The sequence below is a fragment of the Eretmochelys imbricata genome, chromosome 5 (assembly GCF_965152235.1).
Source record: "Eretmochelys imbricata isolate rEreImb1 chromosome 5, rEreImb1.hap1, whole genome shotgun sequence".
NCBI lineage: Eukaryota > Metazoa > Chordata > Testudines > Cheloniidae > Eretmochelys > Eretmochelys imbricata.
Window position 1 is genome coordinate 35,612,382 of NC_135576.1, and position 22,773 is coordinate 35,635,154.

General features: G+C 41.7%; 1 protein-coding gene across 1 annotated transcript in view; it reads right to left on the reverse strand.

The window, feature by feature from the left end:
* The window catches only part of ANKRD55 (ankyrin repeat domain 55), a 68,950-nt gene that overhangs the window by 29,429 nt on the left and 16,748 nt on the right, over positions 1-22,773 (reverse strand). Inside the window, exons 2-6 of the mRNA XM_077816286.1 lie at positions 16,724-16,846; positions 13,435-13,565; positions 11,629-11,738; positions 6,673-6,733; positions 2,402-2,530 (exon numbers count right to left, since the gene is read on the reverse strand). Coding sequence (XP_077672412.1) covers positions 2,402-2,530; positions 6,673-6,733; positions 11,629-11,738; positions 13,435-13,565; positions 16,724-16,846 — 554 coding nt within the window. The remainder of the gene's footprint in view (positions 1-2,401; positions 2,531-6,672; positions 6,734-11,628; positions 11,739-13,434; positions 13,566-16,723; positions 16,847-22,773) is intronic.

A 22,773-nucleotide genomic window follows, 5' to 3' on the forward strand; every position in this document is an offset into this window, starting at 1 on the left:
AGAGGAAGGTGTGGGGGGATATGGACTGAGTGGGTATGTCTACACTGCACACTAAGGTAGGGCGTCCATACACAAATCAATCTGACTTGGGTCAGCAACTGCTCGGGACATAGGTCTTAGGACCTTGCAAATGGGTTGGGTCAAAAACCAAGTCCCACTGAGACTCTGATCCAACACTTGTCATTTTGCACAGTACACACAGGTCAAGCTGCAGAGTGAAGCCAGGTCTCCATAGCACAATATGGATACATTAGCATGGCTGAGAGACCTGGGTTCAGCAATTGTAAACCCATGTTTAGAATGCAGTGTGGAAACACCAAGTCTGCAAACCTGGGACCCACAGACCCGGGCTTGATGTGCAGTGTAAACATAAGGCTTCCACTTGGCCTTTTTGAGTAGCTTGGCCTTCACCGAGCTTGAATGCTGGACCCTCCAGAGCTTGCACGGTACAGAATTTCAGAAATTTTCAGCTGGATGGAACCTACACTGGAGCAAATGTACAAGAAGTATTTAATAACTATTAGAACATATCCCTTTGAAATACCAAGGCAAAAAAAAAAAATCTATAAGACAACATATTTTTCTGATCATTTCAAAACTATAAAGTCAGAGAGGAAGTGTAGTTGAAAGTAATGCTATGTATGGAGGCTACACATTAATTCTATTCCAGACCGGAGGTGGGGGGGGAGGGGGAGAGAAGGGAGATATTGTAAGCATGATAGAGTTAAGACCAAAAATGTTAGAATGGGGATGTTTAATCAGTGTATCTTCTCCTTGCAATTCATGTTTTCTGTTTATATGATACAGAGATGTTTTGAATACTTACTATAAAAGTGTCACTATAAATCAATAAAAAAGTGTACAGTAAAAAAACTTTGTCATCAGGCATGTTGGGGAATGGGGGGTTCCAGTTAGTCAAAAATTCTGGTTAACTCAGTTATACTTACTAATGAAGGGAGTTTGGGTGTGGGAGGGGGCTCGGGGAAGGGGTATGGGAGGGGTTTCAGGGTGCCGGATCCAGGCAGCGCTCACCTGAGGTGGCTTCTTGCCAAGAGCGACATGTCCCTGCTGCTCCTAGGTGGAGGCCTGGTCAGGCGGCTCTGTGCGCTGCCTCCGCCCGCAGGCTCTGCCCCCACAGCTCGTGTTGGCCATGGTTCTCGGGCAATGGGAGCTGCGGAGCCAGCCCTTGGGGAAGGGGCAGCGCAGATACCCCGTGGCTGTTCCTCCACCTAGGAGCAGCAGGGACATGTTTCTGGGGAGCCATGTGGAGCCAGGTAGGGAGCCTGCCAGCCCCACACCAACTGGACTTTTAATGGCCCGATCAGTGGTGCTGACCGGAGGCACCAGGGTCCCTTTTTGACCAGGTCTTCCATTCAAAAACTGGACACCTTGCAACCCTATAAAGATTTATATTGGGAGATATCAGAAATGCCGATTTCTAGAGATTTCCAGTTGGTAAAGTGCTGGATAACAGAGCTTTTACTGTACTTTGATAATTGCACTGTAACCTACACACAGAACTCATATTTAGCATTAAAAAGTTATCTGAAGCAAAGTTCATGCAGGACACTTAAACAGTATTATAGATAATACCTTACCAATTGCTTAACATGATGCATCCTAAGGAAACCATTCACTTTTCTATAGGTTACTACTATTATTATAGTGCCTAGTCACATCTGATATTTGCCTGCTGTATTTTTCCACCTTTAATGAGTCCCTCAGTAATTTCTTAGCTGTTGTACATTTGGGGGAGCATTTGTGATGGGTAGTAGAAACCCTATGAGGCCCCAAAAGTGGCTCCCCGATTGCCCCATATAGCAATGATTTCTTTATAACTTGATAGGAAGAGCATTTAACATTACACTGTACTTAATGAAGTTAGGATTTCCACAGGATGAGAGCTTCAAGCCTTTAGAACACTGTCCTGTAACAATATTTGCCATTTTACACTACATGTATATTATTTTATTCTCAGTGGTCTGAAGTCACAGGTTTACAGCCCAGTCCTGACAGGCGTGGAGCACTCTGGCCCTGATCCATCAAAAATACGCATGTCCTTAATGCTCAGCACGTGACTATTTCCAGGGACATAAATGCTTTGCTGGATCAGGGCAAGAGAGCTCAGCATCTTGCAGCATCAAGCCCATATTTAATATTCGTTAATAATGGTGTTGTGCCACAGGAAACATGGGCTAGATCCTCAGCCAGTGTAAATTGGCACAGCTCCCCTGGCTTTGAGCAATGCAGGCCAGTTTACACAGCTGGGGTTTCCTGCCCTAGGCCTTTCCAACTGAAATTCTTCTTCAGTTCTGATGCCCCATGCCTTAGAATTTCAGACAACAAACAATCATTGTAATGCACGTGGTGTATTGTTAAAATATTGATAGTTAGCCCTCACCTGTACTGCCCAGTGAAGAGCAGTTTTAAAGTCTTTGTCCACCAGAGTTGGATCTGCTCCTTTCTGCAGCAGGGTTTGCACATGCTGGGGCCGATTGTGGAAAGCAGCCCAGTGAAGGGCGGTCATTCCCTAAAAATCACAATCCAAGACAGTAAAGAATTATCATTCACAGAAAGATTTAAAATGTCAAAGAATTTAATTTTCCTTTTCACTAGAAATGAGTTTAGGGTGACCAGATGTTCCGATTTTATAGGGACAGTGCTGATTTTTGGGTCTCTTATATAGGCTCCTATTACCCCCCACCGATTTTTCACATTTGCTGTCTGGTCACCCTAGATGAGTTGGGCAATTTGGAGATCGGAAATCCACCTGCTCAAGATTGAATAATTTGAAGTAGTTTCTAGCTTAATGGGGTTGTATAAAAAAAAGTAGCAGCCAATAAGAAAGGTTGACTACTATAGAAGACATACAAATATTAGATACATGCCTCTTTTATTAAAGTAATACATCAGTCAGAAGCATAATAGGTTCCTCGCATGTTAAAGTTGCATACAGTTCCCAATAGAAAGCCCTCTTTTAGGCTTGTGTTTTATCACAACGCAACAGCCTTATCTCTAACTCATAATAATTACTATGGGTTAGCTTCTCAGCTGGTGTAAAGCAGTCTAGCCCCACTGACTTGAGTCTCGGTCGGCTGAGAAAGTGGGCCAGTTATTTTAACAGTAATCTCAAAATACAAACATCACAGGCACCATTTTGAAAAACAAAAAAAAAAACCAACCAAACAATGAACGGAGAACTTGATTCTCTGCTCTATCGAAGCTGTCCTTATGCAGTGCAAACTGGTCTTAGCGGACCAAGAATCCACGTTGTATGTGCACATCAAACAACATCAAAAGCAAGTCCACATATACACTTTAAATCTATGTTACACACTTTTCCTATCAAGGTACCTAAGCAACATCAGTCTTAAGAAATATAATATAAGCACCATTCTTGTTTGGTGGCTTGTTATACACCCACTTTGCACAGGCATCAAGGACTACACAATGTGTGGAAATCAGTTCTGTGGTTTCTCTTAGTTTCCAAGAGGGTAAAAACCCAAATCACGTAGAATGGAAGAAAAATTAAAACTTCAAATAAAACTCCAAATGATGGTTGCCAATCAAGTCCAAATTCCTTAACATTAGTTTCTCTCTGCTCATCGGGTCTGGGCAGGGGTTGGGAATTCCAACTACTTGAGAGATCAGTTAAACCAGGTTTTGGTTATTTTGGTTTTGCAAAACTTCTTCACGGGGGCTTTGTTTTTTGTAAAACTAAAAAACCAGGGTTAAATCCAGCCCCATTTAAGTTAATGGGAGTCCCCCCGCCCCACCCCATCAACTTCAGTGGTGCCAGGAGTTCACCACAGGGATCTGACACTGCTGGTGGACACTGAATATCCTGGGACTCTTGACTTGAGGCACTACAGCAGTGATTTCTGCCCTGAGAAGTGAGAGCGAAGCTAGTTCAGGGGAACAATGAGTCAGTGTAGCCAGGGCAAGCTACAGGACGCCAGATCAGCCTCCTCTCATCCATCTGCTGATAAAAGTGGTAGGTGTCCCCTTGAAAAGTTACCCACCTCCCACTTTGGCCCCAATGAGCAGGCCCGCAGGCAGCAGCTCACCCACCCAAACTTCTGTGTTGCCATCTGTGCCCCCCCCCCAAAGGTGGCATGTAATGTATTAGAAAACTAATAACTCCCTAATCATTAATATTTGCATGTGATGTACATACAATAAACCCACAAAGAAGTGTACAGATATGTGCTGAAAATATGTTCTGAAAATGTATGTGTCGACCAGTGCCAGTTCCAGACAAAGGAATATGCTTGAATGAGTCTCCAGTGTAAATTAAGCAAGGTGTGACCAAAGACAAAGAAAAGCACATTGCCACGCAAGTTAAACAAAGCCATCAGGAGAGACAGTGGGGACAGATAATCACTTTATAACCTTGACAGGAGTTGGAAACCGTACCCTCAGGAAGCCTTCCTGAGTAATTGTGTGCCTCTAATTTTTGTTCAGCTGCCCTCCTTCTGGAGGGATTTTCAATACACATCTCTTGGCAGCCTCCACTGAAAGTCCTTAGAGATAGCCCCAGTCATAGAAACAGTGCGGCTGCCAGCTGTATTTCTTACTATTTAAAGTGTTTGGGTTTTGTGGGGTGGTTTTATAAAGTTACAGGAAAAAAACAAAACAAAACTTGTTTTCCTTTAAATTGGGCAATAGCTAGGAGAAGAGCTGTTAGTGCAAACAAGCTCTGAGCACATTTCCAAGCAAACATGAATAACCAGGGGTCTAGCACTGAACCGTCAGACAAATATGCTCCTGATGCCAAGTGGTGTTTAATACACTTTTGACCCTTGAGATTTTAAGTTGAATGTGGTAACATACAGAGAAAGCATTGAGGATTCCAAGTGTCCTGCATGGTTCACATTAAGTTTTAATTCTGTGCAACTCACCGAGACTATAACCCCACATTTTCAATATAGGGCCAAATCCTAGATCCTGTTCAGGCTGTTGTAAGTCCTATATAGCTAAGTAAAAAGGCTCTGCAAACCACAGTGTAGATGGGCACGAAGTACAAGGCAGGAAGGAAATTTGTAAGTTAGTGCCCTTCAGCAATATCCTCAAGCTGCTGCCAGGCTGGAGAGACATATTTGAAACAATGCACTAGATTCTCTGTTGTGTGCTGGCTCCTTTGTGCTGAATGGATGGAGCTAGTAAGCAGCCAGATGTGGCAAACAGAGTTCCTCCGGTGTGGGATGTGGAGCCAGCATATCTAACCCGTCTCCTGGCACAGGGGTATATTTAGTTGGTGTACAATTAAGGACCATAGCAATCTGGCATAAAATGGTTGCTGGACCTATAACACAGCTTCAGGCAGACCTTCCAAGAAGAACTATCTGCCTGATGGTGAGATGCTCAGTGAAGCAGAGAATCTGTCTAACTTGAAAATAAGCAAAGAAATCCCTATCTTGGCAGGTGATGTAGGAAGGATGTGCAGGGAAGCATAACTGGTGGCATGGGGAGGGAGTGGGTTTATCGACCCAGATTCCATTTGCATCTGCCAGCTCCATTTGAGAGCAGTCAGCCAGAAGATCCACAGTGAGGCAATGCAGCTAGGGTGACCAGATGTCCCGATTTTAGGGTCTCTCTTATATAGGCTCCTATTACCCCCCACCCCATCTCAATTTCACACTTGTGGTCTGATCACCTTAGATGCAGCATGTATATAAACTGGGAAAAATGAAACCAACTTCTGTAGAGTTCTCTGAGGCCATTAGCTGAGAGGTGCAAGATCAGTGCAAAATACTATAATTAGGGCTGTCAAGCGATTAAAAAACTTAATTGCGATTAATTGCAGTTTTAATCGCACTGTTAAATAATAGACTACCCATATTAAATTTAAATATTTTAAAATATTTTTGGATGTTTTCCATATTTTCAAATATATTGATTTCAATTACAACACAGAATACAAAGTGTTCAATGCTCACTTTGTAATAAAAATAAATATTTGCACTGTAAAAAAGATATAGTATTTTTCAATTCACCTCATACAAGTACTGTAGTGCAATCTCTATCATGAAAGTTGAACTTACAAATGTAAAAATAATAATTTTACATGACTCCCTTCAGCTGAGTGAGCCCTTGTTTGCAAGGGAGGGTGGATTTTACCTTGACTTGGCATGCAGCGGGGCCGGGGGAGGAGGGAGGGAAAGGCTGATGCAGGGAGTGTGGGATTGCCAGGCTGCTATCCTCTATGACAGCGTTTGTCAAACTTTTTGTGCTGGACATATATATTTTTTACCCTTCTCACTAGAAAAAATTGTGGCCCCCTACCGTCAACCCCCCCCTCGGGGCACAGGGCTTTCCCACCTCAGGGTGCGGGGCTCTGGGTTTCAGTCCCTCTTGGAAGCAGGGCTCCAGCTCAGCTTGGGGCTTTGGCCCCCTCCACTGCTCCGAAGCTGTGGGCTGGAGCTTCAACCCTCCCCTGACCCTGGCTGTCCCCCCCAAGCTGTGGGCTGGGGCTTCAGCCCCACTCCTGCTGTGGATGTTTCCCTCCCCACCCAGAGGGATCTGATTAACACTTTAATTTTGTTTTCAGTTAATTGTAGGTGTTAAATTATAATTAGGGTTGTCAATTGCAATTACTATAATAAAAAAAGTAATTCTGTGGACCCTTTTTAGGCAACAGGGAAGAATATGACCTGATACATGTTTACTTACCTCATTGTCCCGATGATTAATGTCACTTAGATGCGATTGCTGCAGCAGCACCGCTAGAAGCCTGTGGAAGCAAAGATATATTAAATATGCTACATTGACGGCTAAAACTGGATGAGAGGTTTTTAGAGAAACAGAACCCACGATCGAAAGCAAAATTAACAGCAGTGATGGATGTGAACCAGAATCCCGGATCTGGTATGTGTTCATGTTTGAAAGCCAAACCCAGATCCACTTCTGAAGTTTATGGCTTATTCTATTTGTAACTAAAACCAGAACACAAACTCAACACTTGGAATCAGAGGTCACCTGTACGTAAATGCAAAAGCAGACACCATCAGGAATAATTCCAGTGTTAGTTTCCAAAATAATAAATGGGCATTAATATATCAGAATGTGCAGTGAATACCTGAGCAATTTTTTTTATAGCCTAGAAATCCACAGAACTATTCGTTGTGATCCTTTTAAACAGAAATGCAAATTACCTTCCTATTATACTTTTGTATTCTTGGATTAAGAAGCCCCTGTATGCATGCACACACAGAGACAGGGTTAGATTACGGCTCACAGTCTCTCTGTTGGGAGTAAGGCAATTATGCCATAAACTGGAATTTATGGAGAAATACATCTGTTTACTCTTGTAGAGAAGTAGAGTATAAACACTCCCATGTTGTGGCGGGAACAGTTAGAACTATTACACATGAGATGTTGGTTTTTCATGGTATTGAGCCCTGAAATTGACAAGACAGCTGACGTAAGTAATGCAGTGTCCACACAGACCCTGCATCACCTTAGCTACACTGACATAAGCCCTATGCCTCTCATGGAGGTGGAGTTATGTCAGTATATTAGGGCACTTACAACAGCTGTGTCCCACCATTGTATGTTCACGGACATAGTCAGGTCAAAGTAAACTGCCTTACGTCGCCTTAGCTGTGTAATCGAGACCAGGCCTTAGGTGAAACAATGGTTTTATAACCTGAAAGATTTTGCCCCAGGATTTTCATAATCACCCTTCAAACTACTGCAGTTAACTCTGAAAATGGTTTGGTCACTGGATTTGGAGCAGGCAAATTATGTTTTATAGAAGTGCGCTGAGCATTGGTTAAAGTGTGGAGATGGTAGGGATATCCAGACCATCTTGTCACATCCACATATCAGGATCAGCCAACATAGACCCTTATGCCTGTTTAGAGTCCATGTGACACTGGCAGATGTAAGGGTCTGAGCTAGCAGAACCCCACTATCAGATTGGGACCATAATACTCACCCAAGGCATGGTGGGTTATGTGGAAGTACTTGCTCCCCCTTCAAACAAAATACAAGAGAAAGGCTCTTCTCGCCTTTGAAATCTTTTACTCTGTTTCTTAGCTGGACAATCCTGAATTGCTCACAGTATATTTTCTGTATCAAGTTGTCCTAGAATGTGTTCTATCAGTCTTAGGTTTAGACAGAAGACATACTATGTAACTTAAGCAATAAATACAAATCCAAAATTAGAATATTAGTTATTTCATATCATTCTATAAACACATTTGATAAATTCAAAGCCTATAATTCTTCCATGGTATTCATGTGGTATACCTCACTCTCATCTGAAAACAGGTAAAGCTCAGGTGGATGTATTATTAAACTTTAACAGTATCAGATTGCAAAAATATAGCAAACTGTGACCCAGCATCATCCCATTCCTGTCTCTTTTCTAGCCACAAACCATCTAGAGACCTTCTTCTAGTCAAACACCTTGTACAATTTATTCAGTCTTCTCCTCACCACCCTTATAAATGTTTTCAGGTCTATATTTACAATAGCATACACCCCTCCACCCACTCAATCCCAGACTCAGCCCCTAAAAGGCCCATCAGTCTCTTCCTTCCCCCTGTGCACTTTCTTCCTGTGCCTTTTCTACCTCTTGGGTAATGGGCTAATTAGCCTTTGGGGCTCTTCTCAGCCCATCCCAGTCTATCAATTACTAGGCACAGCTTTTCCTCTCAGGTTTACACCATGGCAATGTAATTGGTGATCCAGTGATCACAGAGCTGGTACAGATACAGTTGCCCAGAGCTCTGCCACACAAATCTATAATGAAATGCAGCCCTGCCATTTATTTAGCTGTTTGTGCATGAAGCCTGAAAAAAATCATTCTGCAGTCATGGATTGTGAGCTATTAGACAGTACAACTGTTTAAAGAAGCTGCATTCGAAACTGCTTAGTGATCATTTGCAGAAGTTACAATTCGCCAAGGAGGCAAAAAAATGATTTGCTCTGAAGTGACATACCAACGTGGCAGAACCAGGGTGTAACACACCCAGATTCTTTTCTAACCAGATACTCTCTTCAAAAGTATTAAATCAATTAAAAAATATTATTTGGCCAATGGCACACCAGGGCCTGGACTCAGACTGGTATGATCACTAAAAAGCAAACGGGTGTTACAGCCCTCTTCTGAGGCATGCAGCCAATTGCATAGTCAGGCCATGTTATAATGGACTTAAAAGTCAGGTCATTTTGAGATTGCTGCAGGCCTGAATCTTACCTGTTCTGGGCCTTAAAGGGCGTAGATTTTTTTTGCTGGGAAGTAGAGGAAACATTTTTGTGGTAAACTGATATAATTAATAAAACCCCAGACTGACAGCTCAGAAGTTTGGTATATTAAAATAAGTCCAGGTGGAAATGGATTAGTGGGTAGAAGGAAGGAGAGATGATCAAAAGGTGCTTGGTAAATTCATCTATCACATGGCTCTGTAATTTGTTACATAGTTCCACAAATTAACATGGGATGTAATCAATTAAATTAGTGTGTGTGTGTGTGTGTGTACATATACATACAACCCCCCCACAACGCTGAAAGTCTGCAACCACACAGATGAGCTCTGCCAATTTTAACTAAACATGTAGCATGTGGAGAGTCAGCAGGGTCCATTTACCCCATTTCTCACTGAAGGCTCAGCCACTCTATGAAACATGTATTGAAGTTTAAAAACTTGCCAGCCCTTGTGCCTGAAGTGTTTAAATGGACTGATTACAGCCTGTCGATTTCAGCGTGGTCTGTGTGTTAGCTATTCCTCCAGCGCATTGATTTATAGCAATGGGCTGCCAGTTCTTAAACTCAGGTGAGGAAGCACTTCACAATTAGCCACCGCATTTCGTCTTCCTTTCAAATCTAAATAGTTGGCAGAGAGCAAAAATTAGTCCAATGGAAAAATCTCACTAATGGGTATGGCACTCCAGCTGCGCCTTCTGGTAACAGGGCAATCATATCCAGAACTAATTTTGTTGACTTGGGCTAATAAGACAGATGAAAAAGAGCTGAGCAGCTGGCACACTGCTGTGTGGAGCAAAGGTCTGCTTGTTTCCATGGTGACTGTGGAAAAAACTTCAGGGAACTCTGTGTGCTGCTGTTGTTAAAGTAAATTACTGTTTCCTTTCTAATATCAGCATGTTCAGTGTGGCACAAACATAGCCTTTTCTCTTCAGAGGCTTTGTGTAATGATAATGCACTCTTGCTCTGAAACCCTCCAACTGTACCATCAGAGTGATGCATGAAAAACAATGATGAAGGTGCAAAATTAATACATAAGGAGACATTATAGACTGTCACAATACTCACCTGTAACTTGAACATCAAGTTACAGCTTTGCTGCATCAGATGTGTCAAACTGCCACTCTAAGTTCTATACGTTTCTTGCAACTTACATTTTCAACCAGCCTTTTTCAGCTACTCGTAAATGATTTACTCAGGAGAGATTTTGCATGAATTTAATCAACTTATATAAATCAGGACTTGAAAAGCTTTAAGAAGCATTCCTATTCACAAAGGAAACTATGATACAAATAGCACATTGGCTTGTGACTTGTTTTGGTGAACTGCTCTTCAGACTTTTTGATACATCTTTAATAACAGCTGTCAAAAATCAACTGTACTACATCTTACCTGATCCTTTAGAGCTACTTTCCATAGGATGGACCAAATCTTGACAGAGTTTGTCTTTTGAACAACTTTCCTCCCATTCCTAAACCCATAGGTTGCCTCCCCTCCCAATAATAAACTATTATATTCAAAACAATAATATAAATCATCATATTATATAACAGAGACATGTTCTATGACTGTGGCTCCAAGGCACTATAATAATACTAATGAATTATAATAATAATAATACAAATATTTACTATTTAATGCCACTAACATTATCCACGTAATATTATGGTAGCTGTAGCAATTACTTGCACGAGAAAGTAGCATTAGGAAAGTATTTAATAAATTTTTAGCTCTCTTTTAATGCAGCTGTAAACAAGGAGGAGCCAGAACCATGTGACCAGCCACTTCTCCATGAACCACGAGCAAGAGTCACATTTTGGGAACCTCTGCTTTAGCATATAGCCTATAACATTTAATTTATATAATAAGCAGTGGCAATAGAGTGCAGGGCAACTGGTTTTGTGGCTCCTGCTGGGAGACCTGCATTTGTAAATAATGCTGAAGCCTGAGTTAAGGAAGAACACCCTGAACACTGGCACCAAGTTAGCTAGGGAAAATACAGCATTGAACTATCATGGAAACAAACGTCCTGTGGTATTTCTAGTATAGAGGACAGCTTGATCACGTTGGTGGTGATTGTTCACTGTGAGAAATCTGGAGTTTCAGTCTCCATTCTGAATTCCATTGCTTTTGTGAGGTTTAAATCAGATTCTTCAACCTGCCTGAACACGTTCCTGTAAAACAAGTGCAGCAGAAAGAGCCATAGACTTACGTCTAAAGTCCCAATAGCTTCTTCATTTAAATATATGATAATCACCAGATGAAACAGCAAATCACACGGGTAATTGCCACAGCTAGCTTGCCTGCCCTACGCTGCCTCCAATCAGTCAATCTCCATGTTCTTTTGGTGACTATGTACCGGACTGAGAAGATGTTTTACTCAAATAAGCAAACGCCCTTTTAACATGTGGGCTTACCTCACATCAGGCTCTGCGGTAGCAGCGTGCAGTGGCAGTCTCCCATTTTTATCAGGTATGTTCTGCTTGGCACCATTTCGGAGCAGACTGACACAGCCTTCAAGCCACCCCTAAGAAAGAAAGTACAGAAGGTCAAAAAGGAACGGAGAAGATTTGGGGCCAGATCCTCAGCTGGTGTAATTCTGCTTACACCAGCTGAGGATCTGTTCGTTGGTTTCAGAAAAACATCTAGTTAGAGCTTCAAAGATGGTTCACGTTTGGTTCAAATCCTGGACTGGTTCATCCATCCACTTCTGTAATTAAACTTTTTAGTTCCACTGCATTTTGGCCTTTCTTTGGCTGTGGTGGGGCTGGAGGGCTGTTTTAAGATTTGCAGTAGACATGGCACTGAAAATTGCTGTTGTACTAGAAAGTCTTAAGTATGTTCCTGCATATGGATTTTAATTAAATGAGAGTCAGCCAAGAGCCTGAGCATTTGATCTGATTTTCTTTATAAGAGGTTACTACAGGTAGTAAATTGATATGAAAAATCTGAGAATTGGAGTTATTTTAGGTTTTGCTTTCAGCTGTTCGTTCTTGTTTTAGCAAGTGGCTTTTTACAGAGTTCAAATAGAAGTGTTATACTGAAAATGGCACCTTCATTTATGGAGATTGGTCACTGACGGGAGTAAAATGCTGCACTTTCACCTTCAAAAACAAACCAAAGCAGATGAGCACTCTGGTTCTCACTGAGCAAAGTATTTTGGCATGTGCTTGAGTCCCAAGGAAGTCAAATGTGTGCTTAAGTGCTTTCCTCAAACTGGGGCCTCTGCAGGGTCACTCCCCTGCAGCTCAAGTCATCTGCCTGCCAAGCATGACTAGTATTTACTGGGAAGAGGTGGAATGAGGGAATTAAAGTACCTTTGTGTTGCCCACTGATCAAAGTTTTGTTGCAGAGAAGTTTGCAAACTTGGCTAAATCCAGCACTCAGTTGCATTCATGCACACATGCAATCCCACTGAAATCAATCCTCTGGGCAGACGTCACACCCAGATTCTCACGAGGCCTCACACTACTTACAGAATAGAAACCACCACTCACTAATTTAAATCACATGTAGCACGCTCATGGATCTGAAATTTCCCCATGCATCCAAGGCTCTTACTCTCGATGTCTCTTTAATGCTAACCAAGGGAGTACATTACAATGATTCACTCTCCCTATCCCAGGCACCTGATTAAATTGCAAAGGATCGTGAGCCTAATCCTTAGGACATCCCTGAGGATTTTAGCCTATGTAAGTTTTGTGGCACTGGTCACTCTATAATGTAATTAACCATTTGGGGTGGGAAAACAAATGCTATCCTATCTTATGCCTTCTGTTTAGCTTTAGAGACCGTAAGGATAAGAATTTCAGCTTAAACTTGGGAATTCTGAAGCCATGAGGCCAGCCTAAGTGTCTGGAATGTTTTCCAGTAATTTATTTTTTCAACAGATGTTTTTTCCTCCTTTAGGAAAAGAGGAAGGGAAAACACAGCATGTTACTAATCATAGGATTTTTTGAAAATATCTAGCAAAGGAAATATCTGTTCTTGAAAGCGACATGCATATTTAATATGTTTGAATGGATTGCCCATTCTGCTACTTTTGACACATTTTCTAGCTGAAAATGTCACAGTTAAGCTGAATCACTGTTCTTTGCACAGTTCCCTAGGACCACACAAGTCTTGTACTTATTCTCCCCTTGCTGTGATTCAAAATTAGTCTTTATTACTTCACCCTCTTGCCCTCCCAAAGTGCTCTCTGTAACAGACAGAAGTCTTGGTACCAGATAGGTTGCAAGAGATAAACTGGTGCGTCCACAGGCATCTTGAGTATTAATATTTGCTCCCATCTTCAACAGCAATTTCACTGTATCGACTTGGCGTCCCGAAACAGCGTGCATCAAGGGGGTACAACCTTGGGGGGAAATAGATACTAATTAATTAATTAAATAGTTAATAATTCTTTTACAATCCTTCGTTTGTTAAAGCCATAAGGAGGAGATAGTCTTTTGTTTGCTAAATAAACCACTGGTACATTAACAAACCTCCTCTTCTACCAACTGTTTAGCAACTGTACCGGAGGCACAAAGGAATTCCTATTCAAGCTAGCTGATCATCCACTTTTTAAAAAAATGTGCCTTAATTAACAAAAGGCTTGCCTAGTTAGCATTTTGGTGGGAAAATTCTTTTTACATTGACGAGCCTTCTATGTGAGTCAGGCCTCATGTAACAATTTTGAAGCTGATATTCCTCAAAATGCACACAAGCCCAGGCCTGGGAGATGCTCTTCTCCAACTTCAGTTTCACCCTACCTGTGTGTGCCTACAGGGTTTATGAAAATAGACACCACTCTGAGGGCACAAATCAGCATGCACCTACAGATGATACTGCATGTACGCAATTGCTTCTTTAAAAATTGGCCTTCAGTCTAGAATATTTTGCCTTCTCCCACCTTTGGAAGTTAAGTTCTCTAGTAGTTACTCCATATTAGCTGTCTCCAAGGCTGGAAAGAGCAGCATAAGCAGCATCCAAACTAATACTTGATTTTCCTCAAGAATTTCATCACTGCATTTAAATTGTTTCCTCTCTTTTATGTTTTCTTAATAATTAACTACTGACTAACAGCAATATGCTTTTCTCCAACAGGTAATGGAGTGATTTAAAATGATTAAACTGATACATTGAACGCTAGCAACTATAGTTTGAAAAGTGCTGTATATTTGTGCAATTTAAGGGCCTTATTCTCATGTGAGTAGTTTCACTGAACTCTGTGGCACTACATGGGTGAATAAGTACCATTCAACATGAGAAAGCATTGCAAAATCTGGCCCTACATTTTGTCTTGAAGCAGGTTGTGATGGGTCCCTTCTAGGGTGCCATATGGAACTTGGGTAGAGCTGAGCCCTCTGTTTTACCAGTCTGGGTTCCTTCTCACACTGTGACATTGTGACAAGCTACAAAGCCCTCCAAGCTTGTGCTCACACCAACATCCACAGGCAGGTGCCACACGCAGCTGTGTTCATGAATGCTCTGCCAGCCGCTGCATGAACCAACAATAGAAAGGCTCAAGCCAAAATATCTCCAGCTCCCCAGTCTAGGACCCCAGAGCTGTAGCATCCTGCCCTGGTCAAAGCTTGACCAGTATGAATTTATTACACAGTGCACCCTTCCCTCGATGTGAAGAGGACGATGCACAAGCCCTTGTTAACTGAGCTGAGATTTTTCCACAAACACTTCACTCAAAAACATACTGGTTCAGATAAAACTTAAAAAGGGTTTATTAATTATAGAAAGGTAGATTTTAAGTGATTATAAGTGATAGCAAACAGATCAAAGCAGATTACCATAAGAAATAAAACAAAACTGCAATCTAAACCTAATGTACTAGTTAGGATTTGAATCACACAGTGTCTCACCCAGTTAGACAGTACAAGCAGGTTAGCTTTTGCATACACAGGCAGGCTTCCTTCTTTCCTGCCTGGGACCAGTACTTCCCCTCTCCCCCACTTTCAGGTGTTGTGTTGTAGGGAGAGTGAGATCCAGTTATGATGATACTTCTCCCTTTTATATCTCTTCCAACTTGCTGGAAAGCTCTTTTGCTGTGACCTGGGTCAAAGAGTTCCCATTGTGTAGGGCTATCTCTGAGAGGTTTCTATTGTACATAGTTTCTGGGGTAATCCTGGTGCTTGTGTGCATTTCCTCAATAAGCCATCAACATTGTTTGGCCTTTTTATTGTTGTACCTGAACGGCTGCTTGTGGGTGTTCTCAACCTCACAACATGTTTCAGTAGCACATACAGAGCCAAACTTCATAATGTCACATACAATGGTAGCACGTACAATCCAATGATATATTAATGTCTCGCAGTTCAAGACTTTTAGAATAATACCTCAAAAGGCATACTTTGTATAAAACATATCATAATTATATGACAGTGGTGAATATGGGGGTGCCAGGGTGTCACACAGATGATCTCAGTTACATCAGTGTGTGTATATAAGTATCATTGAGTTACTTTGGAATTGAAACGTAATGGTTAGTCTACTGCAGGCAGTTAGACACCCTGCCTTTATTCTTCTGGTTTAGGAGCTGGAAGGTCAAAAGGCTCTCGTCCTGACTTTACTGAGATCCAGGGAACTATCTGAAGATAACACAAAGATCCCAATTTCTGAATCCAGATTTTACAACCATTTTTCAGAAACAGACAGAGATATCTGCAGGGTGGTTTTTGTTTGTTTGTTTCTTTTTAAATGATTGAATCCTGCACTTTTCATGCTAATCCTGGGAAAATGCTATGGTAAAAACTAGACTCTTGATTGAACACAAAATACTTCAAGGGACAAGCTTTCAAAGATCTCTGGTTCATATTCACTTGGAAAATACATGCCTGAAAAGACAACCAAGTAACTGCATGCACTCAGATGGCACCCTGTCAGGCATGGCATGAGAACTTGAATAGAAAAAAATATGCAGCTTCAGGCATAAAACAGGAAACTGATTATACATGCAATTGCTCTTTTGGCAAGAAACTGCATATGTTACCGTTTTATTAATTGTCTGTTTGTACCTGTGCCCTTATTCAGCAAGCACAAATAACTGCTGGTGTCCACTTTTTAAAATTTGGCCAAATGAGTCTTGAAGATGTCCAAAAATATATATAATTTGGATTTGACTAGAATAAATTATTTCTCCATCCTCCCCTGAAATTTCAGCAACTTTCCAGCATTTCTCTTTCTATGACAAACAATATAAATTCATGGCAGACAACTTTGTGTCTCATGTCCACTGTCTGATACATGGGATATTCTTATTTATATGTAAATGAATAAACTTGTAAGGAGGAAGAAAATATTATTTTGTGGCCATCCAAAATGCATATTCCCCATGGATATCCCCCCCAAAATACCAATTTCCCATTTTATTGCTCATAAAGGGGAGAACTTGATATAATTCTACTTATGATGTTTCACTAATTTTTAAAGTCAATATTAAAAATGGAAAAAAGATGATAGCTCAGTCACATATTGTATTGATTAACTCGTTGGGAACAATCTAAACCCTCTAAGTTTTACCCTCGCTGTCGCAGCATTCTAATATTGAAGGGTCTTCAAGAATCACTGCAGTCAGTGTGTTGACGTCACCATTAGCAGCTGTTTGGTAAACCACAGTGAGGTCGATTTCTTCTGCTGAATCACCTAGAGACAGATACATTTAAGTGGGTATGTGGGGAAACTCTACAAATGATGAATGGTAAAAATAATGCCATTTATTTTCATGAGGCTGGGTTTCATGAGACATCTAACCAAAAATAATCCAACCAACATGATGTTGCATTTGGTCATCTGAATCATGTTCTTCAGTATCAACAACCTCCTACAAGTTCTCAGACAGAGTCACTGAGAAGTATGTACAAGCAATCTTCTGAGGGGGCTAGGTTTCTGACTCAACTCATGAAGGCCATATTAATTGCACAGAATAAAGTCTGGAGTGAGAAACACTAAGTTTTAAAAAAAGAAACCCATCAATGAAGTTTTGACAAATTTCTCAAAAGATTAGCAGCCACGTATATATGTATGATACAGTGTAAGTTAAGGATACAGGTATTTTCAGTTTCTTTATTATCTCACCACAAAACATGAGGTGGAGATTATGAATTTGTTTCCTCTGAAGTATTCTGATCCTCCTCCAGGAAATATAAATGTTTGCAATTTCGATGTTGGTTTTAAAGGCAAATAGTGTTTAAAACGAGGAAGTGTAAACTGGCCGGTGAAGATCAATGAGAATTGTATAGTCCTTATTTTCTCTCTGCATTCTATAGTGCCAGGTGGTAGAAAAACGCTGATTTAAAACTGAAGTAACATATTCCGACAGGTGATCCTGATGACAGTTTGCAAGCTGAAACGGACATTGGGCCAATTTAAAATAAGCTTCCTTGAGGGGTGAAGGTGGGGTGGCTGGTGAAGAAAGCATTGGAGCCATCTCTGCCAGCATGCCATTAGTGCAGAGTTCGCTTGTACACAGGCTGTGACACTGGCTGTCTCCAGCTGCTTTAAGGCCACTTTGTACCATGGCCATGCAGAGTGGTCTTAGTTTACTGGAGAATCCAGCCAAGTACAATACTTCTGTAACTCACAGGGATGTGAGACTTAGTTGTTTGTAAAGCACCTTGAGATTCTTAGATAGAAGGCACTATAGAAATCCAGAGTATTATTTACTCTATTGCAACACTCTGCACTATTTAACTGTACTTAAAAATGAAAGAATAAAAAGTATGGATTACACAATCTAATACTGAAGAGTGAAATCCTGTTTGCTCCAAAACTTTACTTTACAGATTACCACTAGTGATGTAAAGTTACACTGGAAGGTAACCACAAGCAGGGCTTTGCACATATTAATATTTTCAAATAATCAAACCATTTGCTTGTTATATCATAAGTAACCAGCTATTGTCATCAAACACAAACATTTTGCTTCCAGGGTTCTCTTGATTGTGCTCCATGTGTCATTTTATTCTAGCAGCTGGATTTTTAATTCTGTTTCAGAAAGGCTGGTAAATAGAGTCTACTCTTACCAGAGTGAATGGTTAGTCATTACTTTGCCTATAACTGCATTTGGATTTCATGCAACCATAAGTCCTGTTTACATATTACTGCCATGCATAGATTAGAGTCCTCAAAGGGTTGTGTGCCTGTCAAGGGAAGAGTAAAAAGCAAAAAAAAAACAATCATGGGTTGACTAGACAAATGATCTAATTTAGCCAAATTCAATCCTTCAGAAAAAAGGACTTTTTAAATTTATCATCAACAGCAACTCATAGAGAAGGCAAACAAAAAAGCCTCTATGGTTACTCAGGGATGACAGCTTGGTCAGAGGAAAAACCCAGGAGTCTCATTTCAGAGGAGGTTACACTAGTTTCATTAACAGTTACAGAAGACCAAGTGCAAAGCAGTTGTTTATTAGCAATAGTTGAGTTCTTCTTCAGCTACAATGAACTTCACCAGTCAAAACAGGTGAAAGTGTCTTTTCATCTAATTTACTCCTTCATTTCTGGGAATCTTATTTGTTTTCATGGTGGGATTCTTTTGGAATTTATCTATAATTTCACCAGTGGCCCTTATTCTAAAAAGCAGCTTAGTCTCACTAGACAGAGGTTGCAGTCTCTATGACATCTATTATTGAATTATGAGTACACTCTTCTGAGCCTTCTGTACCAGTGATGAGGAAAAATAATGTCCAAGTAAATTTCAATAACAGTGAAAACAAAGTAAAAAAATTCATGTTTTTAATACAGTATTTCTAGACCTATATAAGCTTAAAATTAAAAAGACTCCTAATTCATCATACCAAGATGAGATTTTCAAGTGTGTTGTAATCCAAAAGTCTAGCGACACAGTTGAAAGTCTCTGAATCTGTGACATTCTCACTCCACTCCCAGAAATAATTAAAAAAGATCAGCTATCTGTACAAGAGAAAAAGTAAATGATGGATGAGCATAGTGTCTCTCTATCTCACTCACTCACACACCCACCCACCCCCATTCATTTTGGTGAGAATGCGACCTGTTATCTGAATAAATAAAAATTATGATTAACTCCCAGATTATAATATGTTACATTTTCAAGGTTAGGCATGAGTGTCTAACATGGCATATTAGTATGTGCTTTATTCTTGCCAGCAAGTTAAAGAAGTATGGGCTGGATGAATGGACTATAAGGTGGATAGAAAGTTGGCTAGATTGTAGGCTCAAAGGGTAGTGATCAATGGCTCCATGTCTAGTTGGCAGCCGGTATCAAGTGGAGTGCCCCAAGGGTTGGTCCTGGGGCCGGTTTTGTTCAATATCTTCATTAACGATCTGGAGGATGGTGTGGATTGCATCCTCAGCAAGTTTGCAGATGACACTAAACTGGGAGGAGAGGTAGATACACTGGAGGGTAGGGATAGGATACAGAGGGACCTAGACAAATTGGAGGATTGGGCCAAAAGAAATCTGATGAGGTTCAACAAGGACAAGTGCAGAGTCCTGCACTTAGGACAGAAGAACCCCATGCACTGCTACAGACTAGGGACCGAATGGCTTGGCAACAGTTCTGCAGAAAAGGACCTAGGGGTTACAGTGGATGAGAAGCTGGATATGAGTCAACAGTGTGCCCTTGTTGCCAAGAAGGCCAATGGCATTTTGGGATGTATACGTAGGGGCATTACCAGCAGATCGAGGGACGTGATCGTTCTCTATTCAACACTGGTAAGGCCTCATCTGGAGTACTGTGTCCAGTTTTGGGCCCCACACTACAAGAAGGATGTGGAAAAATTGGAAAGAGTCCAGTGGAGGGCAACAAAAATGATTAGGGGACTGGAACACATGACTTATGACGAGAGGCTGAGGGAACTGGGATTGTTTAGTCTGCGGAAGAGAAGAATGAGGGGGGATTTGATAGATGCTTTCAACTACCTGAAAGGGGGTTCCAAAGAGGATGGATCTAGACTGTTCTCAGTGGTAGCTGATGACAGAACAAGGAGTAATGGTCTCAAGTTGCAGTGGGGGAGGTTTAGGTTCAATAAGGATAAGTGCAGGGTCCTGCACTTAGGACAGAAGAACCCAATGCACAGCTACAGACTAGGGACCGAATGGCTAGGCAGCAGTTCTGCAGAAAAGGACCTAGGGGTGACAGTGGACGAGAAGCTGGATATGAGCCAGCAGTGTGCCCTTGTTGCCAAGAAGGCCAATGGCATTTTGGGATGTATAAGTAGGGGCATAGCAAGCAGATCGAGGGACGTGATTGTCCCCCTCTATTCGACATTGGTGAGGCCTCATCTGGAGTACTGTGTCCAGTTTTGGGCCCCACACTACAAGAAGGATGTGGATAAATTGGAGAGAGTCCAGCGAAGGGCAAAAAAAATGATTAGGGGTCTGGAACACATGACTTATGAGGAGAGGCTGAGGGAACTGGGATTGTTTAGTCTGCAGAAGAGAAGAATGAGGGGGGATTTGATAGCTGTTTTCAACTACCTGAGAGGTAGTTCCAGGGAGGATGGTTCTAGACTATTCTTAGTGGTGGAAGAGGACAGGACAAGGAGTAATGGTCTCAAGTTGCAGTGGGGGAGGTTGAGGTTCGATATTAGGAAAATCTTTTTCACTAGGAGGGTGGTGAAACACTGGAATGCGTTGCCTAGGGAGGTGGTGGAATCTCCTTCCTTAGAAGTTTTTAAGGTCAGGCTTGACAAAGCCCTGGCTGGGATGATTTAATTGGGTATGGGTCCTGCTTTTGAGCAGGGGGTTGGACTAGATGACCTCCTGAGGTCCCTTCCAACCCTGATATTCTATGATTCTATGATTCTATATGGTGATCAGTTGCATCCTGAGCACTTCAGCCAGATCCACCAACCAGACACCTGCGAAAGAATTCTCAGTAGTAACTCAGAGCCCTCCCCACCTTCAGACATTGGAGGTATTTGCTAAGAGCAGTTGTTGATGGACAATATGCCATTGTGGGCAATCTCATTGTACCATCGCCTCCAGAAACTTGTAAAGCTCAGTCTCTGCACCTGTCCCTGTGTGAGTTAATCTTTTTTAAACATAGGAGACCAGAATTGCACACAGTATTCCCGATGAGATTTCACCAGCGCCTCATATAATGATAATAATACTTCTAGATCTCTACTGGAAGTACCTTGCCAGATGCATCCTAGTGTTGCATTAGCCTTTTTCACAGTCACATCACATTGGCAACTCATAGTAATCCTGTCATTGACCAATACATCCAGGTCTTTCTCCTTTTCAGTCACTTCCAACTGATACATCCCCAGTTTATAGCAAAAATTCTTGTTGTTGATTCCTTGTACCTGCAGGGATCAGGTGTCACTGGCCCTGTGGCAGCTTCTTCAGCCCTACTCCTATGAACCTACTCTCTCATTCCCCAGCTGGGAGTGCTGCAGCTGTCCCCAGGCAAGAGCCATTCAACAGCATGGTGCCCTCACAGTATTAACCGGTGGTGTCTTCTCTCCCCCACCAGGTCCTCAGCCTTCCCTGCACCTTGTGCCTGCAGGGTTCAGGTGTCATTCGCCCTGAGGCCATGCAGGGAGCCCTCTGCAGCTCCGCTGTCATGGCCCTGCTCACTCATTCACCAGCTAGGAGTATGGGCAAGAAAAGTTCAGCAGGGGATGATCTTCCCAATAGCCGGGAGTTTGTCCTCCTTGCAGTCCTGGCAGAGGTCTCTTTTCTGCTGGGCCAGGACCGTAGCCTCCCCTCACCTTGTGCCTGGGTATCTTGGGCCCCTTGGCCATGCAGGGAGCCCCCTGCAGCCCTGCCCTAACTCTAACTCCAGCCCTATCCCCCTTATCTTCTAGCACCTAAATTTAACATAGTTAAAAATTGAAACAAAATCTTAATAAAAATCTATATTGTCAAAATTGCAAAAAAACCACCCCCAAACCCAACTTCCCCCCAAATTCTGCCAACCCTACTTATAATGTAATAAATTAGGCTAGGTAACACTTTATGTCTTCACAGTACAACACCCCTCAAAGCCTCGCAACACCTCTGTGAAGTAAGGGGGCACTAAGGCAAAGGGGGCCAGGACATTTATGCCTAGAAAGGACTACAATATGGGTCCAGAGAAACCAGGTCGTTTGCCCAAGCCCACAGATGGCATTAGTTCCAATGCTAATGAAAAATAAGCATGTCCTCCACTGGCCATGAGTAATTCTTACAGACAAATTATATCTTTGAGCATTTCAGAGGCTTTACTGGGTGCCTATTAAAGAGCCATATGGGGTATATTTCCTAGTAGTCAGAGTTTCTTTCACTTCAACTAATCTGCTTTTGAAAGTGTACTAGATCTAATTATTATTACCCAAACTTCTGACATATCTAAGTAATCTTTCATGTGACACAGTGAATGGCAATTTCATTTTGCACATTAGCAAAATTGCTGGGAAATGAAGATGAGCATTTATGAATCTCTAGCATTCAGATGTTAAATTGGACTGTGAACATATTTTCAATTTTAATCTCCTTCTTCAGTGCTCAGTAGCATCAATATGTCTCAGGCTGTTTCAGAATTTCCTTTGCAGTCCCCTATCGTTTATCAACACAATGATTAAGGATGTTTCTGTATTTTCT